Genomic DNA, 24,853 nt, shown 5'->3' with positions numbered 1-24,853 from the left:
TAGTGACCCTTGACCTCCCGGCTAGCTATCGAGCTAGTGGGTAACAGACGTCTCCGAAAACGTCGGAGCGCTTTTGAAAATATGTGGTGTCTTGATAAACTGAGCAGATATTTGAGGTTTACACAGCTACATTAAAACTAACTAGCTGCCGCCATTGTTGGAAACTGAGCTGGGCCGCGCGGTTCCTGAATTTGGACACAGCTACGACACCGGACACAGCTTCTTCTTCTTCTTCGGGGTTTAACGGCAGCTGGCATCCTTGTACATGCAGTGCTTCTGTCTCGGTCCGTTATTACACTCTTAAATCCTACTACTGCGTCTTTTGGGATCTTACAAAGCTTCAAACGACACGTCGACTATTAAATTAGTCGTCGACGTTATCGTGACTAGTCGACTAATCGTGGCAGCCCTGCTATTAATTAATCAAAGATTTCACTCTTGTTCAACAAAAGGATTTTAGGAGTAACGGTAATACCATACTGTTTACATTGAATTAGATTTAGGTTTCTGTATACAGTGTCATTTCATAACAACAATTACCTCGGTGTACTCAAGGACTAATTTGCTGTGATGAGGATCAGTTGATGACGAAACAAGGAAGCTTAAAATACCAAATGAGATTAACCTGAATGTTCAAGAAGAGAAACATGCTGGGCGACCTCCCACAGGTCAAACCTGCAAAACACCAAGAACCAAGAATAAAATACAGCTTCCCACTGTCTTTATATGGGTATGGACATTTTATTTTTTCACTTTAGAGAAACAGGCTTTCAGGTATCGTGTGTATAAAGTATGGTAGCTGCTAAATAGTTTCAGTGCACCAAAAACAGTACATAAATAAATAAATGTGTCCATCAATGTGTAATGTGTAATCAGTTTTCAGGTATTGGGATTCAGTGAGCCAGATCACACTTTTACAGCTGACATTTTTTACATCCCCACGCAGTGTGACTCTGCACAATGATACTATCATGGTACATTATGATCATCAGAAGAAAGGAAAATACAAAAACCCTTTGACAAACAACATCACGAGGACTCATGTAAAACTGACTGGTTGAATTGTAGCTGCCGATGCTTTTTCTATAAGAGTCATTCAAAGTGCTTTTTTCTGTATATGCACCTTGTTTCACATTCACACAATTCACTGTGCGTCAGGAACAGCTCAGGCTTTAGTATCTTGCCCATGGATAGCTATTCCAGTCTGCACGTTCAAGCGAGGAGCAAACCACCAACTTTCCAACCCACCTTATGAGCCACGGCTACCCCATGATCGGTTTAGAATGTCAGCATCGTGTCATAGACCTGCTGATATTTAGTGTTCAGCATATTTCTAAACCCTTGCAGTTTTATTTATATAGAGCAAAATCAGTACAACAGTTGTCTGAAGGCACTTTACATTATAAGTGAAAGATCCTACAAAGAACACTCCAACAATCAGACGACCGCACGAGAGCAAACACTTATAGTGAGAAGGAAAAACTCCCTTTTAACAGTGACAGGTTAGCGCCTCCCTGACCGATGAAACCACCTGTTGTCCTGTAACTGAAGTTCATAAAAATGTATTCCATAACAAGGATGGAACAGTCTCTCACTGTCTGTTTCTAAAACCTAAAGAGAATTATGGATTTGATCAACTGGTCTCTGAATGCTATTGACACCCTTTTCTCAACGAGAAGTCTGGGCTCGGGAGAGCCCGAGTGCCCTGGAGGGACTTTCCCTGCCGGATACACGATGGACGGGTGGGAGACATGGAGGGTCGTGTGCCTGGCGGGACTGTCGATCGAGGACGCTGAAGATATCGACCTATTCGGAACCATGATAACAGGGTTCTTGCTGATCGGAGCTGGCTTGGCCCTGGCTTATCGGAGGATTAAGACAGCGGAAACGGCTGTTCAAACCCCCCCAAGGCTGCCCGCTGGGATTGAAACGATGGGACGAGGCGCGACTTCTCAGAAAGGGCTCACTGAGTGCAGCATGGTTAAGAGCTTGGAGACGCTTACAGCTGCAGTGAATACTCAGAATAACACCTCTGAGCGTATATTGGGATACATCAAGGAGAGGCCTGCTCAGAATAACACCTTTGAGCGAACGTTGGATCACATCGTGGAACAGCTCACTGCAGTCGTGAGTTCTCAGAATCGGCTCTCTGAGCAAAAGAATGAAAACACCAGCAAGTTTGATACCATCATCGGGAAGCTCGCGGTTCTCCAACGGGAGATTGAGAGACCAGTGTCGGAGTGTTAAAGAACAGCTTGAAATTCTCATGAGTTGTTGCAAAAGAAAAATCACCATCATAATGCGGCTACCCCTTCGGCGCCAGCTGTGGGCTCAAGGCCGGAGCCGAACAACAACACCCTGATAACGACTGTGTTGAGTCTGTTCTTCCCATTCCCTACAAGGCCACCTGGGTTGGCTGGAAGACTGTTTACTTAGCCTGGCAGGGCGAAGGACACTGTCTCAGCTGAACTATGGACACGCACACACATACATATACTGATAAGCACTCACTGACGCATCACCCTCCCTACCCCGGATCCAACGCCACCTCCAACGCTTACCTCCCCTCCGATGTGGACATCGGGTCAGCTGGAGGCGCAGTCGAAAGATTGCAGCGGTCCCAGATCAGATGTACACACTGGAACTCTTTCCCATGTTGCTGTCTGTGTTTATTGTGCTATGGTGTGTTGATATCTGTGCATTCCTGTATTATCCTTTTGTGTTACACATTTCGATGTTTTTTTCCTCGCTACCTGGCCTGACCTGTCTCCCCAATGTGATGTTTGTGTATTGTATGTACGGTCGGCAAGGTCTGTCATCTCGGTTGTGGGCAAAAGACCTGCAACTGACAAATAAAGGCTATCTCATCATCTCATCATCTCATATGAAATATGCATGAACATTTAGATGCAACAAGGTCAATAAAAACAAGACACAGGAACAGACAAGACATTTTCATGTAAGGTCAGGAGTTTATTATGGAATTTACATTTGACTCCTACAGTCAGTTATGAATACATGCAGGTGGCAGTGTGCAAAATCTCAGTCCAAATGATTACAAACATCACTCCATTGATGTTTGTAATGGTTAAAGGTCTATAAAACTGGTTTTATATAAGAAGCAGTTCAAGGTTTCAAACTCTGTATTTACAGATGTACTGGGACAGAATCCATCAAGAAAAAAAGAGACGTCTGTCTTCTAAAAGACACACATAAATGTCTTACTTCTTTAATCAAAACCCCCCAAATAAATTTCAGATGAAGCTGAAAGACAACAGTGACTTACAAGATGCTTTATGTCCAAGAAAACTAACAGTTCATCATTTATTTACTCACTGGCACAAAAAGCAAAAATCACATTTTTGATTAGTCCAATTATTCGGTCATTCGATGACACATATCCAACAGTATATACACATTTGACATATTTGAGAATCTACAAAGAAATTTTTTTTTTTAATTACAATTGTGTTTTGGCACAGCACTATTGGCTCATACAGGTATTTTGGTTCACAATGAGCTGCCAGCCCTTTTAAAATGAATAAAAAACTAGTTATCAAAAATCCTGTAGAAAGAAGATAATTCTGTCTGACACATCAGTGCCAGCTATAATTAGACGACAGGAAAACCCAATGACTGATATGTCCATCATATTTACCTTAAAGAAAGAAAGGAAATCAGCCGATGTGGTTTGATACGTCTCAGCTTTCTGTTGTGCAGTCCTACAGTTCCAGCTCGAGTCTTGAATCAAGTGTCATTTTTGGTAGCGATACAAAAACGCCTCTTTGCTCAAAAATACTTCAAAACAGAAAGTAGAACCTCAGTAATGAGATTGTTGTCACAGGCTCTAATCTAGCGTGTGTGAGAATTTAACCAATCACTATTCTTATTAGACAGAAACAGGCGAGTCCAAATAATGTAAAAAGTCCACTACAGTGCGATGTTATAGTGTGACAGGACAGGACTTCCTTTTTTGATACCTACGATATTTTAGTGCTCACTTCTGTGCATTACTGCTTTAAAACATGTTTACAGTGTGTAAGATGGGAAAAAATGATTAAAACAATACATTTAAAACTCATAGTAGCTTATGTACATACATTCATAATACCGTACTACTATTTAGAAAAATAACGACAAACAAAATACCAAATTACAACTATATTTAAACATCTGACAGTCAGACAAACTACATCTGATAATGTGAGCAATAATGTTCCACAGTTGAGATTTAGAGGATATTCTTCTGAATGTTTACACTTGAGTACTGACAGACGTCTGACTTTAGTACTGAGAGAAATAATACAACAACAGACTCAAAGGAAATATGGAGAGTATACTGAACAAAGAACGCCTGTGTTTGATGTCGCCTAAGCTGTTACTACGGCAACACTGGAACGACGTCGTTTTTGCAGACAAACAGTCCAAAAGGGCCGTCGCTAAGGTGAAACTCAAATCAAACACCACACACTCTGTATTAGGGAAGAAATACTGTACTCCTGCTGCTCAGCTGAAGTGCAGATATGGAGAGGTCCAGGAAGCAGGACAGGAGGTTTGGTCCCTACATTGACACTGTGCTCACAGCAGATGGACGCTTTTCATAGGCTCGATCTTTCCTCTTCCTGCAGAAGGCATACAGAGCTGTGAGGGGCACACAGCTGACTGACGACACCAGCAGCAGCACGATGAAGACCTGACCAAAGACGGGGTACTCCGTCACTACTGATTCACCCTGGGAAGCCACACATACAGTTCACCATTAGCAGAAACTTTTGCTATCAACTCACAATATTTACTTTCTGTCTGATTAGGATTTTGGTGGAATTCAAACTCTTGAATGATAGATTTGCTTCAGTCTGAGGAGCATCAACAACTCTTCAGAAAGTTTAGCAAATCTCGTTTGTCTGTACCACGATAAACTCAAGATCAGTCTTTGACTAATCTTGAGTTCTAAATAGTCATAATATTTTTGAGAAATTCCAGTCGGGCTTCAAAACCTACCACAGCACACACACACAAAAAGCACTAAAAATTGTTACTAACATTTTATTAATCACCGATTCAGGTGAGTCAGCTGTGCTCCTGCTTCTAGATTTAACTGCAGCCTTTGATACCGTTGACCACAGTAATCTGATCTTGCGATTGGAGCAATGTGATATCAAAGGTATCCCTTTGGAATGGTTTAGGTCCTACCTCTCCGAGAGGACTTTGATGATTTTACGTCCTCCACAGCTCCATTTACTTGTGGTGTCCCGCAGGGTTCCGTATTAGGCCCAATTCCCTTTTCAATCTATATGCTCCCCCAGGCCTAATTTTTAGGAAGCATAATATCTGCTTTCACTCTTACGACATCCAGATTTATCTTCGGATAATAGAAACACCTCCACTCCCATGAAATCTTTATTCAAATGCCTTGACAAAGGTAAAACCTGGATGGTCTCAAATTTTTTTTACCTTTAATGAGACAAAACTGAAGTAATTATTTTTGGACCAAGCTGTAACTTTTATGCCCCAGATTAATTAGCTATACGCTGGTGTCAGTCCAGTCTGGCACGGCTTCAACTCGTACACAACGCTGCAGCCGGCCTCTTGACCCGTGTAAGGAGACAACATATCACCGCGGCGCTTGCCTCTCTTCATCGCTGCGATTTAGAATTAAAGTTTAAAATCTTTTGACTTATAAAGTGCTAAATGGCCAAGCAACAAACTATTTGTCTGACCTTTTGCAGCTTTATACGCCCTCTAGAGCCTGAAGATTTTCTTGTAAAACAAAGGAGGGCCTAACAAAAAGAAGTTTGGGAACCACTGCTATACTGCATGAGAGTTACCAATTTTTTTATTCAAATTTTCCTACCTGTTTGATGATAATGTTATTGTTTAATTATTACGTTGTACAGCACTTTGGTGAACTCTTTTTTGTTATTAAATGTGCTTTATAAATAAATAAATGAAATGACAGATACTTGTTCTTCATTGAACATCCCCAAACTGTTGCCACAAAGTTGGGATCATAAAATTGTCCAAACTGTCTTGGTATGCTGAAGCATTAATGGAATTTTTCAGGAACTAAGGGGCTGAGCCCAGCTCCTGGGAAACAACCCCACACCATAAACTGCCCCACCCAAACGTTACACAGTACCTTTCTCCTAGCAACCACCAAAACAGACTGGTCCCTTGGATTGCCAGACATTCAGCAAGCTTTGAGATCACTGCTTCAGACACTTTGCACTGCGCTTGGATGCAGCTGCTCGGCCGTGGAAATAACAATAATAATGGATTGCATTTATATAGCGCTTTTCGGGACCCCTCAAAGCGCTTTACAATTCCACTATTCATTCACTCTCACATTCACACACCGGTGGAGGCAGCTACAGTTGTAGCCACAGCTGCCCTGGGGCAGACTGACAGAAGCAAGGCTGCCATATCGCGCCATCGACCCCTCTGGCCATCACCAGTAGGCGGTAGGTGAAGAGTCTTGCCCAAGGACACAACGACCGAGACTGTCCGAGCCGGGGCTCGAACCGGCAACCTTCCGATTACAAGACGAACACCCAACTCTTGAGCCATGATCGCCCAAATGGAAACTCATTCCATTAATCTCTCTGTGCAATGTTCTTGAGTTAGTCTGAAGGTTATGGGATATCTGGAGGTCTGCAGAGACTGACTTTGCACCTCAGCATCCGCTTTGTGATTTTATGTGGCCTACCACTTGGTGGTGAAGCTGCTCCCATTCCCAGTCGCTTCCACTTTGTTATAATCGCACAAACAGTTCACTGTGGAATACTTCACACTGGAATTCATGGAGCTCCTGAGAACGATTCATTCTCGCTCATGAAACAACAAATCTTGATCTTGAGCACAGTTTGGGTAAAAAAAAAACTATTACATGATAATTATGTGCAATTTAAAACTTCAGGTCAATACTGTAGGAGGAGTACAGATTCTTGTTGGATGGCAGACGGACTTTGGTCCTTTGGCTGGATGAGCTAATGAAAAAAACATTTCCTTTACTTTTGCTTCTTGATTTGTTGAGCTATTTGGAAGTCGTCGATTCACAGCATCATTTAAATCTAAACGATCCTATTTAATAGTGCACTACGCCATCTTTTTTGCCATTTTCCACCAGATTTTTCCACTCATTTCCTTTTTGGAGTGCACGGTATCACAGGAGACTTTGTTAAACATGACCTAACCCAAACCTTCAATAATGATAATCCATACTGTCTGTTGAGGAGAAAGTAAAAATGTCTACACGTCGGGAATATTGAAAGCAGAACTCACCAGCTCTTTATTCCATGCTTGGTAAGTGGGTGTCCCTCCTTGGATGTAGTTAATGATGTAAAATATAAAGAGGCCAATAAGGAGCAAGGGACTGGTTACTGCCCACATGATTTTCCAGTACCAGTTGGGACGATGACCAAGCATGTCTTCTATGTCTTTTTCAAACCTAAAGAGAGTAGAAAACATGCTCGTATCGATTATTGAATTTTACAGCAGTAGAGTAGTAGTACATTATTTATAGCCAGAACAAAAAGGTTTTAATCTACAGTAACAAATGTGGAAACAATCACAATGACAGCACATACCTCTTAATTCCATAGATGTAACTAACAGCTATGACCTCAATGAGGACGATGAACAGCAAAGAGAAAGTGGCTGCGTAGTCGTTGAATATGGTAAACCAGTAATTCCCTGACGTGGTGGTGAAGCCCAGGCCCAGCAGCAGACAAAACACACACACCAAACCTGCAAGAAAAGCTCACACCTCAGTCACTGGTGCACCAAATTACAACGCCAGTCACAATGAGCTGCTTTATATGGAAGAGGATTAGGGCCACTGGGGGAAAAAAAAGGGGGCACGTCCTTTTTTCACTTCTTTTCCAGAATTCTGATAAAAAAGTCAGAATTCTGACTTTTTTATCAGAATTATTTTTTTCAGAATTCTGGATTTAACAGGAAGCCAAAACAGGAGAAATCTGCTCTCTCTTTCTAGTCCCTGTCAGGACTCTTGCTGCAGCATTTTGGATTAACTGAAGGCTTTTCAGGGAGTTTTTAGGACTTCCTGATAATAATGAATTACAGTCGTCCAGCCTGGAAGTAATAAATGCATGATCTAAATTTTAAGCATCACTGTGAGACAGGATATTTCTAACTTTAGAGATGTTGCACAAATGGAAGAAAGCAGTCCTACATATTGGTTTAATATGCACACTGAAGGACACATCCTGGTCAGGTGGCTGCAGCCTGGCCCTGTACCAGGAGCGGCTCAGCTGCTGAACACGGTGTTCCCAGAACGATTCGTGGAGGAGCTCCTGGCAACAGTGAAGTGGGTCTGCAGTCACTGGCAGGCAAGCCTTGAGGTTGCCATGACTGTTTAGCCAGTGGCAGGAGGTTGGCCGGTCCTGGCCCCAGAGGGCCCCAAGAGTCCCAGCACCGCCATTCTTCTCCAATAATCTGTTTTCTTCTGTTGTGTCTCGGCATCTCCCGCTATGGAACGGACTGGCCCGGGTTCAGTAAGTTAATGGGGCAGCGCGCAGTGGTGCATTCACAGCTGGTAGAGGCATGCGATGTCTCTGCTGCACTCAGCTATGGTGTGGGGCCATCCGACACGGATTCTGGGGGACGTAGCAGGGCCTTCACAGGAGATCATGTTGGTTCCAATAGATTTTCCACCGCAGCAGTGTCATAATAACACCCTACACTCAGCCTTTGACCAAGTCATGAAAACTGATGGTCAAACAGTGTGCCCTGATGTAACAGTAACGCACTTTGTGTTCATTGGAGACAGATTGTGTCGAGTGACTGAGACACCAGAAGAACACAACCAGCTTCAAGTGTTGAAAAGCTGGCGGAAAAAACACAAACACAAATGGCTGTAACGAGCCACCCGAAAAATCATTTCGGCTGCTCACATAATAATAATAATAATAATAATAATAATAATAATGATAATAATAATAATAATAATAATAGATCGGATTTATATAGCACTTCACAAGGCTTCATTCATTCACTCTCACATTGGTGGAGGCTACAGTTGTAGCCACAGCTGCCCTGGGGCAGACTGACAGATGCGAGGCTGCCATATCGCGCCATCGGCCCCTCTGGCCATCACTAATAGGCGGTAGGGTACAGTGTCTTGCCCAAGGACACAATGACCAGGATAGAGAGCCCGGTGATCGAACTGGCGGTTACAGATGTGCTTCCCAACCCCCTGAGCCACAGTCGCCCATGGGATATGATAAAACTCTGGAATCGAATCATGGCCTGATTCTACTGGCCGAGCATCTGGGAGGATGTGCAGCGATGGGGAGTGTCAGCTGGATAACCTTTGCGCCCGTTACCAATTATGAAGGTCGCGTTTGGTTATTGCAGCTAAATGTGTGCTGTAAATGCATAAATGCTCTGTATACCCCTGTCTCCTTAGATCATGTTCAGCTGTGTTCCCTCCTGTGGTTTGTTCCCTCGCTTGCATATTTATGTCTGCGTCTCCCACCGTCCTCTTCCTCCGAGCTGTGTGTTACTCCCTGTGTTTAGTTTAGGTTCCTGTGTTCCAGTTTAGTTTTGTATTTCTGGCATCCCAGCAATGAAGCTGTGTGTCTGTGTTTGGGTCCAATCCTGCCTGCTTCACACACCAACTATTATAAAGCCTTTCTGTTCTGAACACTCAAAGCTCTTTTTACTAAAAGCCAAATTCTCACACAGCGTAAAGCTCCTGGTATTCCCAGACATCTGCCTTCTCACAATGGTAGGACCATAAAGAATCACTTTGATAATATCTGCACGGCCTGTCGTAGGAAGGAGGAGCACAAGTTACTACTTTGAATTCTATTTAACTTTGTGCACTCAGCTGAAAACTAGTTTTATAAGCTGCAATAAACATAAATGCTGATCTTTACCACCGTCAGTGTGTTTGTAATCCAACCAGACAGACAGGAAAAGTGTGGCAATGGTTCAGTGAGAATACATAGCAGCAGAAAGTACGGAGACCTTCTCCACCAACATCAGTACGGATCTTACCACTGAACAACTCGTTGCTCATGCGGGACATAATCTTGAAATCACGTAACGGGGTGATGATGGCTGTAATGTTTCCCAACATGCTGCCCATTCCTAACAGCAGGAGCATGAAGAAGTACAGTACAGACCACAGCTGGGGCAAAGGCATGTTCTTAATGGCCTCACTGTACACTATGAAGGCCAGGCCTGTCCCCTCTGCTGCCTGAAACAAAAATAGTAATAGTTTATAGTTGAAATAGAAACTGAATTTAGTGTCAGTGTTTTACATTCATATGTCAAATAAAATGACTTCAAAATGTCTCTTTATGAAGTATTATTCATACAGACACACGCTTCACAGAGATCATTCATTCTTATAAAATACCTATAAGTGGATGCACATGCCACAACCTTATCTCAATAATTATAATTACAGTAAAGAGGTTTCATGTCTGTGAAAATGGAGACGATGCACTGTATCATATATCGTACTGATGGGGAACATATTTCCTGCAGAAATATTATGCACAGTTTTCCAAAAATACAGTGTACTGAGGTGTTTTTAAAATTTTTGGTAATATAGTAAATATTTTTAACCTAAATAAGTAATAATATTTTACAATTCAGCCAGGGTGGAGTGTAAATATGTAAAGTACCAACCCAGTATCATAGCAAAATGTGTAATAGACACGCCGGCCCACCGTGTCCACTTCACACTTTGCCTCTCTAAAACGTGAGAGAGACAAACATGCATGAGTTGCATTACTGCATGCAGAAATTGCATTCACAGCAGGGGGAGAAAACATATTTAAAGCCACAAAATCGTAACGTACACAGTACATCCCAGGCTCCCAGCATCGTCCCGATTAAGCGGCTAATATGGATATACATGCGAATGTGTTAATATTATTTGTTTAAACGCTTTCCTGTTATTATTTTCATGTTGGCTTGAAATCAGATATTTCCCTCTGCTGGTACTGCAGCTTATTTCACCTTAATGCAACGTGTAGATTTTACGTTTTGGAGGCAAAGCGTGAAATGGGCACTGTGGATCGGGGTGTTTGATATCGGGTTGTACAGACAGGCAGCACAAGTGGTATGTTTTAGTCATTAGCTACAGGTTTTTAATTAAATGGGCTACACAGAAAAATACACAAAAAAAACCACTGTGTTGTAACAGGAACAGGAAGTGATATAATACCACAGAGAGACCAAGTCTACAATAACACATTTGTGGTTTAAGCAGTCAAATTGAGTTGTTTGGTGTTGATGGTTGGATGGACGGATGATTAAAGAAACAACACATACTGACAGTTAACAAACAGGGGCCTCAGTAGCATGTTATTATTTTATTATTATAAATTAGTATTCTTTTGATCAGCTTGGTCAAACACTGCTGTTGGATGGCATTCAAACTTTCAACCAGGATCTGTCAGTGTGGTCGTGCTGGTCACTGGCATGAACAGCAGACTCAAACTAACCCCACAAGTGTTCAGCCCTGCAGGCAGCTTCTGTCCTGGGTCTTTGACACAGTGTTTAGAGTTTTATTTTGGATTCATGATTCTTTCCTTTACATTCAGAAGATGATTGAAGTTCAAACTTCGTATGGTTTAGTCTTGAGTTGAGTTATTTTAGTGTGTCTGGGTTTATCGGTCTTTCTGGTTCATGGTCTCTTGTTTGATATTATTAGGTTCCTTCTGTGTCTTTGTCCCGCCTCTGTTTTTCTCAGAATCAGAATCAGAATACTTTATTAATCCCTGGGGGAAATTATTTTTGTTACAGTGCTCCATTATAAACCAACATTAAGACAAGACAGACAATACGCTAACTAAGAATAGTACAATATATACACACACACACACACATATATACATATATATACACATTTATTTATTTATTTATTTACATACACACACATATACATACATACGTCACTCATAAATAAATAAATAGCTGGAAAAGAAACGTGTATTTGTAGCAGTAACCAGTGTGTTAAGTGGATGCGTTGTACAGGGAGCCACAGGCAGGAAAGATTTCCTGTGTCGTTCAGTGGTGCTTTTCGGTAATCTCAGTCTCTCACTGAACGAGCTCCTGTGACTGACCAGCATGTCATGGATTGGGTGGGAGGTGTTATCCAACATTGTCTTTATCTTGGACAGCATCCGCCTCTCCGACACCACCTTGAGGGAGTCCAGCGTCTCCTGTGAAAGTCAGTCTCGTCTCCGTGTTTATTTACCCATCTATTTCGTGTCTCTGTGTCTGTCTCTCTCCCTCAGCTCAGTCGTGTCTCTGTGTCTGTCTCTCTCTCCCTCAGCTCAGTCGTGTCTCTGTGTCTGTCTCTCTCCCTCAGCTCAGTCGTGTCTCTGTGTCTGTCTCTCTCCCTCAGCTCAGTCGTGTCTCTGTGTCTGTCTCTCTCTCCCTCAGCTCAGTCGTGTCTCTGTGTCTGTCTCTCTCCCTCAGCTCAGTCGTGTCTCTGTGTCTGTCTCTCTCCCTCAGCTCAGTCGTGTCTCTGTGTCTGTCTCTCTCTCCCTCAGCTCAGTCGTGTCTCTGTCTGGTCTGTGTTCTGTCTACCTGTCTATGTTTCCTCTCTTGTCTTGTTTCATCCTTTGTCTCTCCAGTCTGTCATGTATCTGTTTATTCCTAGTCCCAGTGTCTAGTTCACGTCTTAGTCTGGGTCTCAGTGTGTGTTACTTCCCATCTTATTTGTCCCTATGTCCTTATTTGTACTTATGTCTGTCTCTTTGTTCAGTTTTAGTTCCTCTGTGTTCCCTGCTGTGTTCCATCTCCCTAATTATGTCGTGTCTTTAAGTCTCCAGTGTCACATCGCTGTCATACATCCCCTCATGCTGTGTGCTCTATTTTTGCATTTCTCCCTAGTGTCCGTGTAAAGAGCTGAAAATAGCTATCTGTTAAAACATGGCATTGAAAACAAACAGAAAACTGCCAGCCCTAAAGTTTTTCGTTTGTTTGTCTATGTTTGTCTATGTTTGTATTTGTTAACCTGTCATTTAAACGTTCTTGTTGGACTGTGGCAGTTTCAGGTATTAAAATGCTATTCCACATCTGGACACTAGAGGGTGCATAGTGTTTTTGTAGTTTAGTTAGTACCTCGCAACAACAAATTTTATTTGATTTAATTTGAACTCCAAAGTGAAGGAGGAGATCATTAAGATGAAGAACTAAAATAAAACTGTAAGAGAGACGGCAAAAACTTAGGAGTGGTCAAATCAGCAATCTGGTACACCTGGTTACCTTTATCAATGCATGTACAGAGGCTTTATAGGAAAGTGCAAACTACCGTATTTTTCAACCATAAGGTGCACCGGATTATAAAGCGCATTGAGGTAAACAAAACAGTCAGATAAGTCAAACTTTACTCAGCTCATTCTTCTTGCTTCCTCCACTTCCCTACATTGATTCATTAATGCTGAATTCTCTCCAGCTGCTCTGTTCCCGTGTTGTTGCAGTATATTAATGACTAACCTCGTGTTGTGGATGGATTATCTCAGTTGTTCTCCTGACTGAAGTTTGGTCTGTTTACAGCATCCTGCCATGCGATTGCATTTGTCTCTAACCACCAGGAACCCTCATGTTAACTTTTATCGAGTGGAAAAAAGTTACTGTTCATCCTTTTAATAAATTCTGTTTTCATGGATGCCTGGATGTTAAACTTAATTGTTACACCTGGTAAAGCAGCAACGCTGATCATTTTATTAAAGATGAAAGAATTTAGACAGTTTTTAACTCTCAGTGATGCTGCAGTGTTCGTTTGACTTTGGGACTTGAAGTAGACGGAGTTTAGGACCCAGATTCCTCCGTGAGGCTCCTGACTACGGCAGCCGTAACGCTCCAACAATCCATCAAGCGCTGCGGCTTCATAGTTTACCAAAGTCGGACTTAAACATTTTTGACAGATTTCTGAGCGCCATGTACCACATAAAATCGGTTCGAGGTCAGTAAGCACAACGAGAATTCATACATAAGGCACACTGTCGATTTTTGAGAAGATTAAAGGATTTTACGTGCGCCTTATAGTGTGGAAAATACGGTAGTGGTTACCCTCAAAACAGAAAGGGCAGATTAGATTGTCAGAAAACATCTAAAAAGCGTGCACTGTTCTTGGACAGACAAAAGGAACAGCTCATGATCTTAAGCTTTTTTAAATTGCAGTGGTATGTGCATGTCAATCACATCGTCACTGTTTTATTTAAAATATACTGGGGTAGTGTACAGAGGCCAAATGACAGAAATTGTGTCATGGTCCAGAAACGTATGGACCTAACTGTACGATCAGACTCTGGGTGACAAACGTTGATCATTTATCGTTTTTCTTTTTCTTCCCGATTTAAGTAACTTCCAACTTTCCATTATTTTATAACTGAATAGTGTTTCCTGTGTGGTTACTGTATGTAGATGAGTGTAACTCACTGTGTCTAGTTCCTTTTCCAGGTTGCACTCTCCCTCTCTTACTTTGTCAGCAATTTGGGCAAACTGCTCTGGATATGTTGTGTTCAGCTTCTCAGTCCACTCGAGAACGCTGTCCATGCTGATGGCGTCTTCTGCTAGATCAAAGGTATTTAGCAGCAGAAGGCGCATTCTGAAAACGAAGAAAAAGGAGCACAAATTAACCCTGACCTTCAACAATGATTGCACAGGCCATTTTGCAACCTGTTGAACTTAGACGTATTGCACAAAGTGTTTCCTTTATTAGACTGGGAACTGATGTGATACTGAACTAAGTTTACAGTCCACTTATGTTTTTGCGGTAGATGAGGGACAGTTTTAACTGTTTTTGTTCTTAGTTGTTTCAACTGCAAAAACCAACCATTTCGTTCTTACTTTTTTGTATTACTTTTGCAAAATCATTGCATTTATTCACTTCATGTTTTGCTGGCAACCACTGGCAGGTGTAGTGAATGACACTTATGTTAATGAAATACAATGTTCTGTTGGGTTTTGGCATTCATGTGGATGGTACTTTGACCCCTACCACATACCAGCCCCCCACCCCACCACTAACCCCCAACTACAATCAACTCCAATCCCCCCCATCCACCCAACCCTCCACCACACCACACCACACATATTTGTTCAGAGTTGTTTTGTCTTGTTATTAAGTGATCTAACACTGGACACATGTTCTATATACCAGATTCAAGGTCCAAAGTCCTATTGTGCAAAAGAAAGAACATTTCTGGGTTTTTCTTTTCAATGATAAAGCAAAGCAACATGCTTTGTTGTTAAAGTACCAAATTACTCAACTGACAGAGAAATGCACACAGCTTGTTTTCAGAATACAGGGGCAGACTATTCTCTCGATGAACATGGTGTCAGCTGTTATCACAACATACAGCTTAATTTCAATGTAATCTTTATTGGAGAAGTGCAAAATGTACACTGGTGTCGTCATTTTCAGATAAGTTTTGTTAATAATGTAACAGAATCAAAACCATACTCTTTCCTCATCCTCACCGGGTAGTTTTTGTTCTCCAAGCCTTATGCTAACCTCTAAATCTAAACATAACCAAGTAGTTTCGGTTCATCAACCTAACCAAACAATGACTAAACCGCAGTTTTACAATGGTCCCAAACAACTGGTCCAGGCATTACTCGAGCGTCCTGGTTGAACGATTGATGTGTTTGTACCACCTCACCTTGATCCTAAAGAAGACTTTTTAAAAGTGGTTTCAATGTAAAAGCACTAATACGTGTCATTTTAGAAGCACTTGCATGAAGATGTTTAGATGACAGTAATAAACACTGTTCATTTGGAGCCCTTGTTGCTCTTCCATAAGCTTGTGATCTCACAACTTTGCAGCCACTGGTCTCAGACATTGCCCTAGCATGGCCAACCAGGACCCACTCTCCATCCCTGAGCAGCTGCATCACCGACTGCTATTAACTTCTTGCTAGAGTCGCTTTAGCTAACTAACACTAAAATGTCTCAGCGACAAACAAAACTCACCAAATGTTCAGTTGTTGGCTGCAAGCGCAAACACAGACGTCTTCACGCACTCCCGGCATCTGAGGAACTGAAGACCCAGTGGATTACTTTTATTTTGATGCAATGTCCCCACAACAATAGGAAAATCCATTGTGTTTGGCTAATGGCTAATGTGGCTAATGTCACTGTTAGCTTTGATTTTATGCCCACAGGCCAGAGCTATGTTTAAACTGTAGTCTAGGGTCCAAGTGAAAAAACAAACCAAACAGATTTATATGTCTCTACGCTCACTTATACTGTTTGTTTTGTTTTGGTTTATTTCATTTATTTCATCAAAGTCAGTCAGATTTAAGACTTCTATGACGTATTTAAAACCACTCTGAATGAAAAGAAAACCCAAGAAAAACAAAACTAAAACCTCAAATGCTTCCGGGTTTGGGGCACCAGCTGTTTTGATTTTTTTTATAACCTTAAAACAAACTCGTCCTTGGTATTATCTCCAACAAGCTAATGTAATGTGCACGGCTAGTCCAAAAAGCTGATGTAGACTGCCTTGTTTGACCTCCATACAAATGCGTTTGCAGTTTCATGGTCCGGGAATGCTGAATTATGCTGAATTTAAAACTTTTCCTGCTCAAGACATAAATGTTGCTGACCCTACTGTGCTGATGTGGATAGTATTGATATGGGATTAGCTTGGTGAATGGTTTAAAAATAATAGCTGACACACATTATTTTCACAAATATCATAACAGAAAAAAAATCCCCATGTCTTATTTTCTCTAAGATGAGAAAAAAGATTTATTCAAGATATTTTGATGCCAATTAAGGCCAATAGTTTACTCACTCTGCCTTAAATATTGTTGTTTGCAGCTTGTATTGTTAACCAGAAGTCATTTACAAGTCATTTTCCATGCCAGTGTTTTACACTGTTACAATCCTGATCTTATAATTGTAACATCATATCACAACATGCAAATTTGGCTGTTTTGACATATAAAATACTGGTTCAAAGATAAAGTTTGTGGTATTTTTTTATGTTACTCAGTTGGATTTGAGGCCACAAAGAGCCTCTTTAAAAATGAGCTAGTATAACAGCATGTTACAAAGCATGTGTGATATTCTGAATTTTTGAAATTGAAGTACACATGCCTGGATTTGTAATAACTTGTTGCACCGTATAATATATCACGCCTATAGGGACACACCTGTAAATTTACAGGCTTGCTTGCATGTGTAGCGGGAACCCTGCATTAGCACAAAACATACATACCTGTCCAGGCAGTTCTCGTAGTTGAGAGTAGCCTTGAAGCCATAGATGGCAAAGGTGACGATGCTGGCAAAGATAGAGGTTCCACTGTTGATAAGTGAGACAACGATGGCCTGGTTCTGAAAGTTGTTGTTGTGCTGGTTGTAGCTAGCAAAGGCTATTAGTGAGCCAAAACCCAAACCGAGGGAGAAAAAGATCTGAGTGGCTGCATTGATCCACGCTCTAGGATTGGCAAGTTCAGCCATCTAAAAGCAGACAAATGTACATACACATAAAACATAAACCACTCTAAGTATGAAACCTGAAGAGCCTTATCTGCGTAGCACATTTCCTAGACACTCTTACCTTGGGTGTGAACATGTATTTGATGCCATTGATGGCACCATGAAGAGTCACACCCCGAATCAAGTAGATAAACAGGACCAGATAAGGAAATGTAGCTGTGAAGTACACCACCTGTAGAAGCCAACCAGCACAATCATAGAAAAGTTCAAATGTGTAAGTGTGATGATGGAATGTTAATGAATTTTATCATAACTTGGTAACTTTGTGTTACAGTATTTTTTTAGTTAGGCACTAGGGTCTGCTGGTTTAAAAAATATTTGTAAATTACATTCACCAAATCACCCATTAGGTACACATTGCTACTAATGGGGTATACCCCATATCCTGTGTGGTATAGAAGGCTTGTTAATATTGCTCAGAGATTTTGGTGGATATTGACATAACATCACACAGTTGCTGCTGTTGGTCCATATCTAGGAACATCTCCACTTCCACCACACCGCAAAGAACTGTGCTAGATTCATATTAAGTACAGTGAACTGAGAGAACTAATTACTCAGAACCATCTCACAGATGGAACATTCTGTACAGGCACTTTTTATACTACTGTTAATAAACTTAAAACAGTTAACTGTTACCGTTACTTAAAAATCCATCACTTGACCCATCAGTCTTAGACAATTATAGGCCAATCTCCAACCTTCCTTTTATCTCAAAAAAATCTTGAAAGAGTGATTTTAAAAGACAAATGGTTTATTTGAAGAGTTTCACTCAGGTTTCAGAGCTCATCACAGCACAGAAACAGCTTTAGTGAAGGTTACAAATGATCTTCTTATGGCCTCTGACAGTGGACTCATCTAATGTTACTGTAAATGGAGAGTCCTCTTCACACACTGAGGTTAATTATGGAGTTCCACAGGGTTCAGTGCTAGGACCAATTCTGTTTACACTATACATGCTTCCCTTAGGCAGCATCATTAGAAGACATAGCATACATTTACACTGCTATGCAGATGACACCCAGCTCTATCTGTCCATGAAGCCAGATAACACACACCAATGAGTTAAACTGCAGGAATGTCTTAAAGACATAAAGACCTGGATGGCCGCTAACTTTCTGCTTCTTAATTCAGATCAAACTGAGGTTATTGTACTCGGCCCTGAAAATCTTAGAAATATGGTATCTAAGCAGATTCTTACTCTGGATGGCATTACCTTGGCCTCCAGTAACGCTGTGAGGAACCTTGGAGTCATTTTTGACCAGGACATGTCCTTCAACGCACATATTAAAGAAATATGTAGGACTGCCTTGAGTGGTTTTCAGCTTTGTGCTCCTTGTTTTTGGTTTTGTGTTGATATGACTTTTTAAAAAAAAGATGTATGTCCTCATTAGGATTGGGAATTTTGTCATTCTGTGGGTCTGCAGCCTAAGATTTATACTGTTAACTTGTTATATTGTATAAAGCACTGAGTGCTCAGGCAGAGTTGAAAAGCGGTATATAAGAACTGGTTTGTTTACCATTTAATTATGTCACAATGCATTTCGGGATATGTTACTTGGCATCAAAATTTATGAAGTGGCATTTTCATGATGGCAATTGTTGTGCTCATATCCACTTCTGATATGTATCACACAAACTCATGAGTCTCCTTACCTTTCCTGTTGACTTTACTCCTCGCACAATGAACAGGTAGGTTATTGCCCAGGCAAGCACGAGACACAGTGCCTGTCCTGTATGAATGCCTCCATTCTCTTCAATAGAAGAAGAGATGTTCAGTGTTTCCCTGTAGAAGAAATATTGGGTGGGTGTAGCCACCTCACACTCCTCTGTAGGTCCCGTTCGGTTTGAATTTATGGGGCATACTGCCCAGGGCAGGACTGACTGCAATTGACATAAACATGAAGAGCAGCAAAGATGTGTTACATCCAAATGAGCTACAACAATGTAGCATGTGTTTGAAAAAACTGCAGTAGTTTGAAAATTAGCAGCTCACTTGAAATGAATGAAAGAGGTACCAGAAACTCCATGCATTGATGACGTTGTAATAGAGACAGAGATACACGGATGTCACAACGCTAGCAAGCCCTAAAACAGAGAAGAACAGCAAATAATATCACCAATCTCACATTGACACTTGTTACTTATACCTGCTGTACTATTGTAGGGTACCTGCGCCTTGAGGCAACTGTTATTGTAATTTGGCGCTATATAAATAAAATGAAATCAAATTGTCTACATAAAATTAAACTGTTCATTTGAAAGATTAAAACTTAAACAAAGTCCAGGTGTTTTTCCATTCACAGCACTCTACAAAGTTCTGTCTGTAGCTCCTTTGCACAGACTCCTTTTTAGCTTCTTCTAATGCAACATTTAAACTGCTTACTGTTTTGTCACCAGAAAGGCTCTCCTTGGTACTCCTTTATAACACCTCTAGTTTTCCAAAAGTGTAGCTAAAAGCGTGCAGTAAATGCATTGTGACTTCATTTTAATCGAGCACTTACCCAATCCTCCTAAATACGGGCTTATCGAAGTCCAAGCCCCGATGCTACCTAAACGCATCTTCTGACCAATGGCGAGCTCCATGTAGAATAAGGGCAACCCCTCCAAAAGCAACATGATGAGATACGGGATTAAGAACCCCCCTGAAAGCATGAAGGGTGAATACAGTACAGATGTTATACAGTGGACAAATTTGCTATATAAACATCACCACAATTATAAATAATTATAAAAAATATGCAACCATAGCATTTTAAGAATGAGTGTAAATGGTAAATGGCCTGTATTTATATAGCGCTTTTACTAGTCCCCCCTAGGGACCCCAAAGCGCTTTACACACCCAGTCATCCACCCATTCACACACTGGTGGAGGCAGCTACAGTTGTAGCCACAGCTGCCCTGGGGCAGACTGACAGAAGCGAGGCTGCCATATCGCACCATCGGCCCTTCTGGCCAACACCAGTAGGCGGTAGGTGAAGTGTCTTGCCCAAGGACACAACGACCGAGACTGTCCGAGCCGGGGCTCGAACCGGCAACCTTCCGATTACAAGGTGAACTCCCAACTCTTGAGCCACGATGTGTAAACCAGAAGCACACGTTCTAAGCTGATAGGAGCCATATTAACCCTTGGATGCACAATCTACCAACACCTACCTACACTCTTCCACAAGTGGGGTCAAAAATGACCCCAAATAAAATCAATGCATTTTGCTATAAACTTGGTTTCCACTCTTTTCCCCTGTCTGTGTCCTCACCTGATACTCTTGTGACCTTCAGGTGTTTTGCATAAGTGGCTGAGGACAAGCATTTCTAAATAACATTTTTATGGTGGTACCCTTCTGAGCAGTCTGGAGAATTACAGTGTGCCAACAAACCCCTGACCCAACTGGCACCAGTCTCCCTACTTGGCAGAAGAACATCTATCTGTGCTTGGCTATGGTCAACCTTGTATGTGTGAAACATCTTTTCACGTTGTTCCTTCTGCAACTCACAGTGTGCTGAGTTTCTAATTACACTCAAAGGTGATTTGTTGTCAAGACAAAAAGTGTTATGGTGTCGGTCACTAGCACAGTACTGTCGTACGTATTAGGACGCTGAAAAATTCCACATCCACACAGTAAATGAAGGGTGACGCACAGAGTCAGATTCTGGCAGTCAGAGAGAAACATCGGGACAAACACCCCCGGCACAAAGTGCCATATGTTGGAAACATTTCCAGAGAAGAAGCGAAAACATTTTTTCTTTGTTTAATGTCTGAATGCTTGGTTGCGTTTATTTTAGTTCGTCTTTAAATTGCGCACTCTCATCACTTAAACGGAGTCTGTTTAAACAAGCCTACTTCGAAACCGCTTCTGATTATTATTATTTGCTTTTCGCTCCGAACGGTTAATGACCGTCATCTACTTTTATTGTTTTCAGCAGTGAGACAGCTGACAATAGTCAGATAAGGATTCCATAGGAAATTTACCACGAGAACGCCCCGCCCCCTTTGATAAAATCTTAATCAACAACTCTTCACACCAATTAAAGATTATTAAGTTACTTACTTACAATTCAATCAGTGGTATTGAGAAATTATAAACGGACGTTTACATGACACATGGCTGTAGTAACTGTCGTTTACCAGCTGAGGTGAGTAAAAACCGTTATGTACAACATCACTGCTTTCCACTGAATCTCTGAAGAGAGAGAGAGAGAGTGTATTGAGATTTTTCATTTCAAATCAAATACACTCTGTGCGGATCAAACATAATCTCCGCAAACCTGGTAACCTCCCTCCGTAACTTAAAGGCACAAGAAAGTGCTGCTCATGACTTAGTGCAAGAGGGTCACACGGACTTACCTCCACCGTGTAATTGACAGAGGTATGGAAACCGCCACACGTTTCCCAGTCCGACTGCATATGATACACAGGCCAGCACAAATTGCATGGGGCTGTCCCAGTTGGGTCTTCCATCTTTTTCCATGACTCGGTCCTGTGTAGCCTCAGTGAGCCCGCAAAAGAATTAGTGTCCGCTGTGTGGGTGATGCTGTGCTCAACCTGAGCCTGGTTTATAAGCCCTCTGCGACTGTAGCGAAGGCGGAGCCAAAAGCTTCTGTTATTCAAAGTGTTAGTAAAGGGGGTGAGGCATGGAAAATAACCCAGGTGGATGTTTCTTTTATTTGATACATACATACTGCAGAGAGAGGGCGACACACAGAGACAGGGGCAAAGAAAAAACAAAGTCCTTAAGAAGTACAATACTAGTAAGACTGAATAAATGTGTGTGAATGAGAGGGAGAGAGGTGTAACAGCAAAGCTGCAAGTACAGCTAGTGAAACCAGACGAGTACCTGGGGTCAACCATTCAAAACAACTGACAGTGGCCAAGAGAGGTGAAGAAGAGAGTGCAGGCAGAGTGGAGTGGGTGGAACTGAGTGTCAGGGGTGATTTATGACTGGTTAGCAGGTCTACAAGATGCTGGATTGTAGATGGTGGCGCTAACAACCAACCAACCAACAAAAAAGTAGGAGGCAGAGCTGGAAGTGGTGGATTGGAAGGTTTTCACTCGGAGTGACCAGAGTGGGCTACAAATGAGAACATTAGCTCAGGTTGAGTGATTTGGAGGCAAATGGTTCGGACATGTGCAGAGAAGGCAGAATGGATGTAGTGAACAAAGAATGATGAAGACAGCGATGCCCGGTAGGAAGGCGGGAAAAGACCTCAGAGGAGGTTCATGGATGTAGTTAAGGAGCACATGCAGAGGGTTGGTGTGACTAAAAAGGATGAAACAGGCAGATGGCAGGGGTCTCAAACTTGAATGAGCTGTGGGCCACTGCTGGCGCTGTCATCTCATTGGAGGGCCACTTTAGCGTTCAAGGGGTACAAAAAACAAGCAAGAAAACTCCCACAAATATTTCCAAAAATGTAGCATTTTGTGTGTTTTTTAAAATTTCAAATAGTGTTTAACAAGACAAAACTGCCAATGTGAACATGCTTTTTTCTCACTTCAACTAACTGAAGCCTTTCATTGAACTACCAAATAAACACATTGGTGCTCTGTGTGGCCACACACGTGGCAGCACTTCTGCCATCATTGTGTTCGGATTTAACAAAATCAAAATGCAGGCATTAGTGTACACGTGAGATTTTGACTCTCTCACTGAACTAACACAGCCAATCCCTCAGCATGTTTGTGCTCTCTGCTCACGCTGCCTTCATATGAAATCATTTTTTAAAGAACTTATTTTAACATTGCACTCAACAAACAAATCCTCCCTAACAAAAAGTCACTTCACTGGCCAAATTGCATTTCTTCATGTCAATATACAGGCTGCAAGTAGGCGTGACGTGGGCTGCAACTGGTCCCCGGGCCACGAGTTTGAGACCCCTGCCCTATGGTGTCCCCTAAAGGGAGCAGCTGAGAGAAGGAGAAGGACTACCACATAATGTCCTTTGTAGCACACATCACGCAGAGTTCCTTTTTTTGAGGGGGGTACAGTGTCTGCAGTCTGCTATGATGAAATGAGCTGGATATGAAAAGTGAAAATGTTTGTTTACCAGTCAGACTGTTTCTGGTCTTACCTGTGGACACTGAGGGAACGATTACAAATATACGTGGTAAGGCCATACAGATAGAGCAAGGAGGCTGGGAGGGGCTCAGATCAGAGGTACTGCTCCACAGCAAAGTGGGTGTTAAGATCGTCAAACAACAGACTGGGCTCTCCTTCAGCTCCTGTGCAGAGCTGATTGTTGAATATGTGCAGACAGCAGCATGTTTCTGTCTCTCCTGACGACCGTAAGGACAGTAACACCAAATTACAAAAATTCTTGCACTCAATATCTCCTCATTAACAAACTTTTAACTGAAGATGAATCATTGAGGAATGAAGATGTTCTCACAGTATTCTTCACTCACTGACTGCCTGTAGTTTCTAATATCTCAGTTTGTTACTAACACAGCTGTTGTCCACACAATAAAAGAAACAGGATTAAAATAGCAAAGCCCAATGTGCTAAAAACAACTGTGGACATAATTATATACGTTTCTACAGGACTGAGGGAGTTATTAGTAAAGACTGACTCCTTCTTGATCCCTGCAATGAGTTTCAGTCTTTCTGGGGTTTCTGAACTGATGTCTCTCTCAGTGAGTCAACAGAACGTCTGCCATGGGACAGCTGTGATGAAAGAAAGGGAGGACATTTCTCTAAAACCAAGACCCAAGATACCCGGCTTGGTCCTGATGCTCTCCCTCTGCAGGGTGAATGTTGATAATAATGTGGACTCTGGATCCTGTTATGAAATGAACAGAAAAAAATGACACAAATTTCAGGTGATTGCACTGCTGAGTACACTCGGCCAGACACAGACAATCAGGTTGTATGAGTCAGGTGGACCACCTGACTCATACAGGCTCCTCCACACAGTCCTCATTCATGAAGTGCTTTACAGACCCCGAACATTATGGCTAACTGGGGGATTTCCCCATTTTAGTGCAGTGGACAGAAAACTAGTTAGACTTCCAGTAGTATATGTTGGCTATTGACCACAACCAACCAACCCGATGACAGACACACACACACACACAGTGAAAAGCACAGAAGAAGAGCTCAGGATGGATGCTTTGTAGAAAAGTTACTGAATTTAATTAAATCGTTAGCCGGAGGAAGCCGGAGTACCCGGAGAGAACCCACGCAAACACAGGGAGAACATGCAAACTCCACACAAGAAGGACCACCCACGGAGTGGAACTGAACTCAGGACCTTCTTGTTGTGAGGCAACAGTGCTAATCATTGTGCCACTGAGCAAAGCCTGTAAACACATGTAACAGTCTGTAAAAATACTAATACATTTGTAAGAATGTGAAGCAAACT

General features: G+C 41.9%; 1 protein-coding gene across 2 annotated transcripts; it reads right to left on the bottom strand.

The window, feature by feature from the left end:
• Nucleotides 1-2,952: 2,952 nt before the first annotated feature.
• slc6a20 (solute carrier family 6 member 20) lies at nucleotides 2,953-22,190 on the bottom strand. 2 transcript variants are annotated; one of them, XM_084943144.1, is made up of 11 exons: nucleotides 21,843-22,190; nucleotides 20,002-20,142; nucleotides 19,494-19,585; nucleotides 19,154-19,381; nucleotides 17,559-17,669; nucleotides 17,217-17,458; nucleotides 14,428-14,596; nucleotides 10,021-10,222; nucleotides 7,587-7,746; nucleotides 7,282-7,447; nucleotides 2,953-4,693 (listed from the first exon to the last, which is right to left on the bottom strand). In XM_084943144.1, the coding sequence occupies exons 1-11, from the start codon at nucleotides 21,964-21,966 to the stop codon at nucleotides 4,562-4,564; spliced, it is 1,767 nt and encodes a 588-aa protein (XP_084799270.1). In that variant the 5' UTR covers nucleotides 21,967-22,190; the 3' UTR covers nucleotides 2,953-4,561. The 2 variants fall into 2 exon arrangements, with proteins under 2 accessions (XP_084799270.1, XP_084799269.1); XM_084943143.1 differs by having other exon boundaries at nucleotides 2,953-4,732; nucleotides 21,843-22,184.
• Between the last annotated feature and the right edge of the window lie 2,663 nt (nucleotides 22,191-24,853).

Source organism: Perissodus microlepis, chromosome 11 (genome assembly GCF_051167445.1).
Source record: "Perissodus microlepis isolate ML-2025 ecotype Zambia chromosome 11, ASM5116744v1, whole genome shotgun sequence".
Classification (NCBI taxonomy): domain Eukaryota; kingdom Metazoa; phylum Chordata; class Actinopteri; order Cichliformes; family Cichlidae; genus Perissodus; species Perissodus microlepis.
This window is presented reverse-complemented; position numbering and strand designations above follow the sequence as displayed.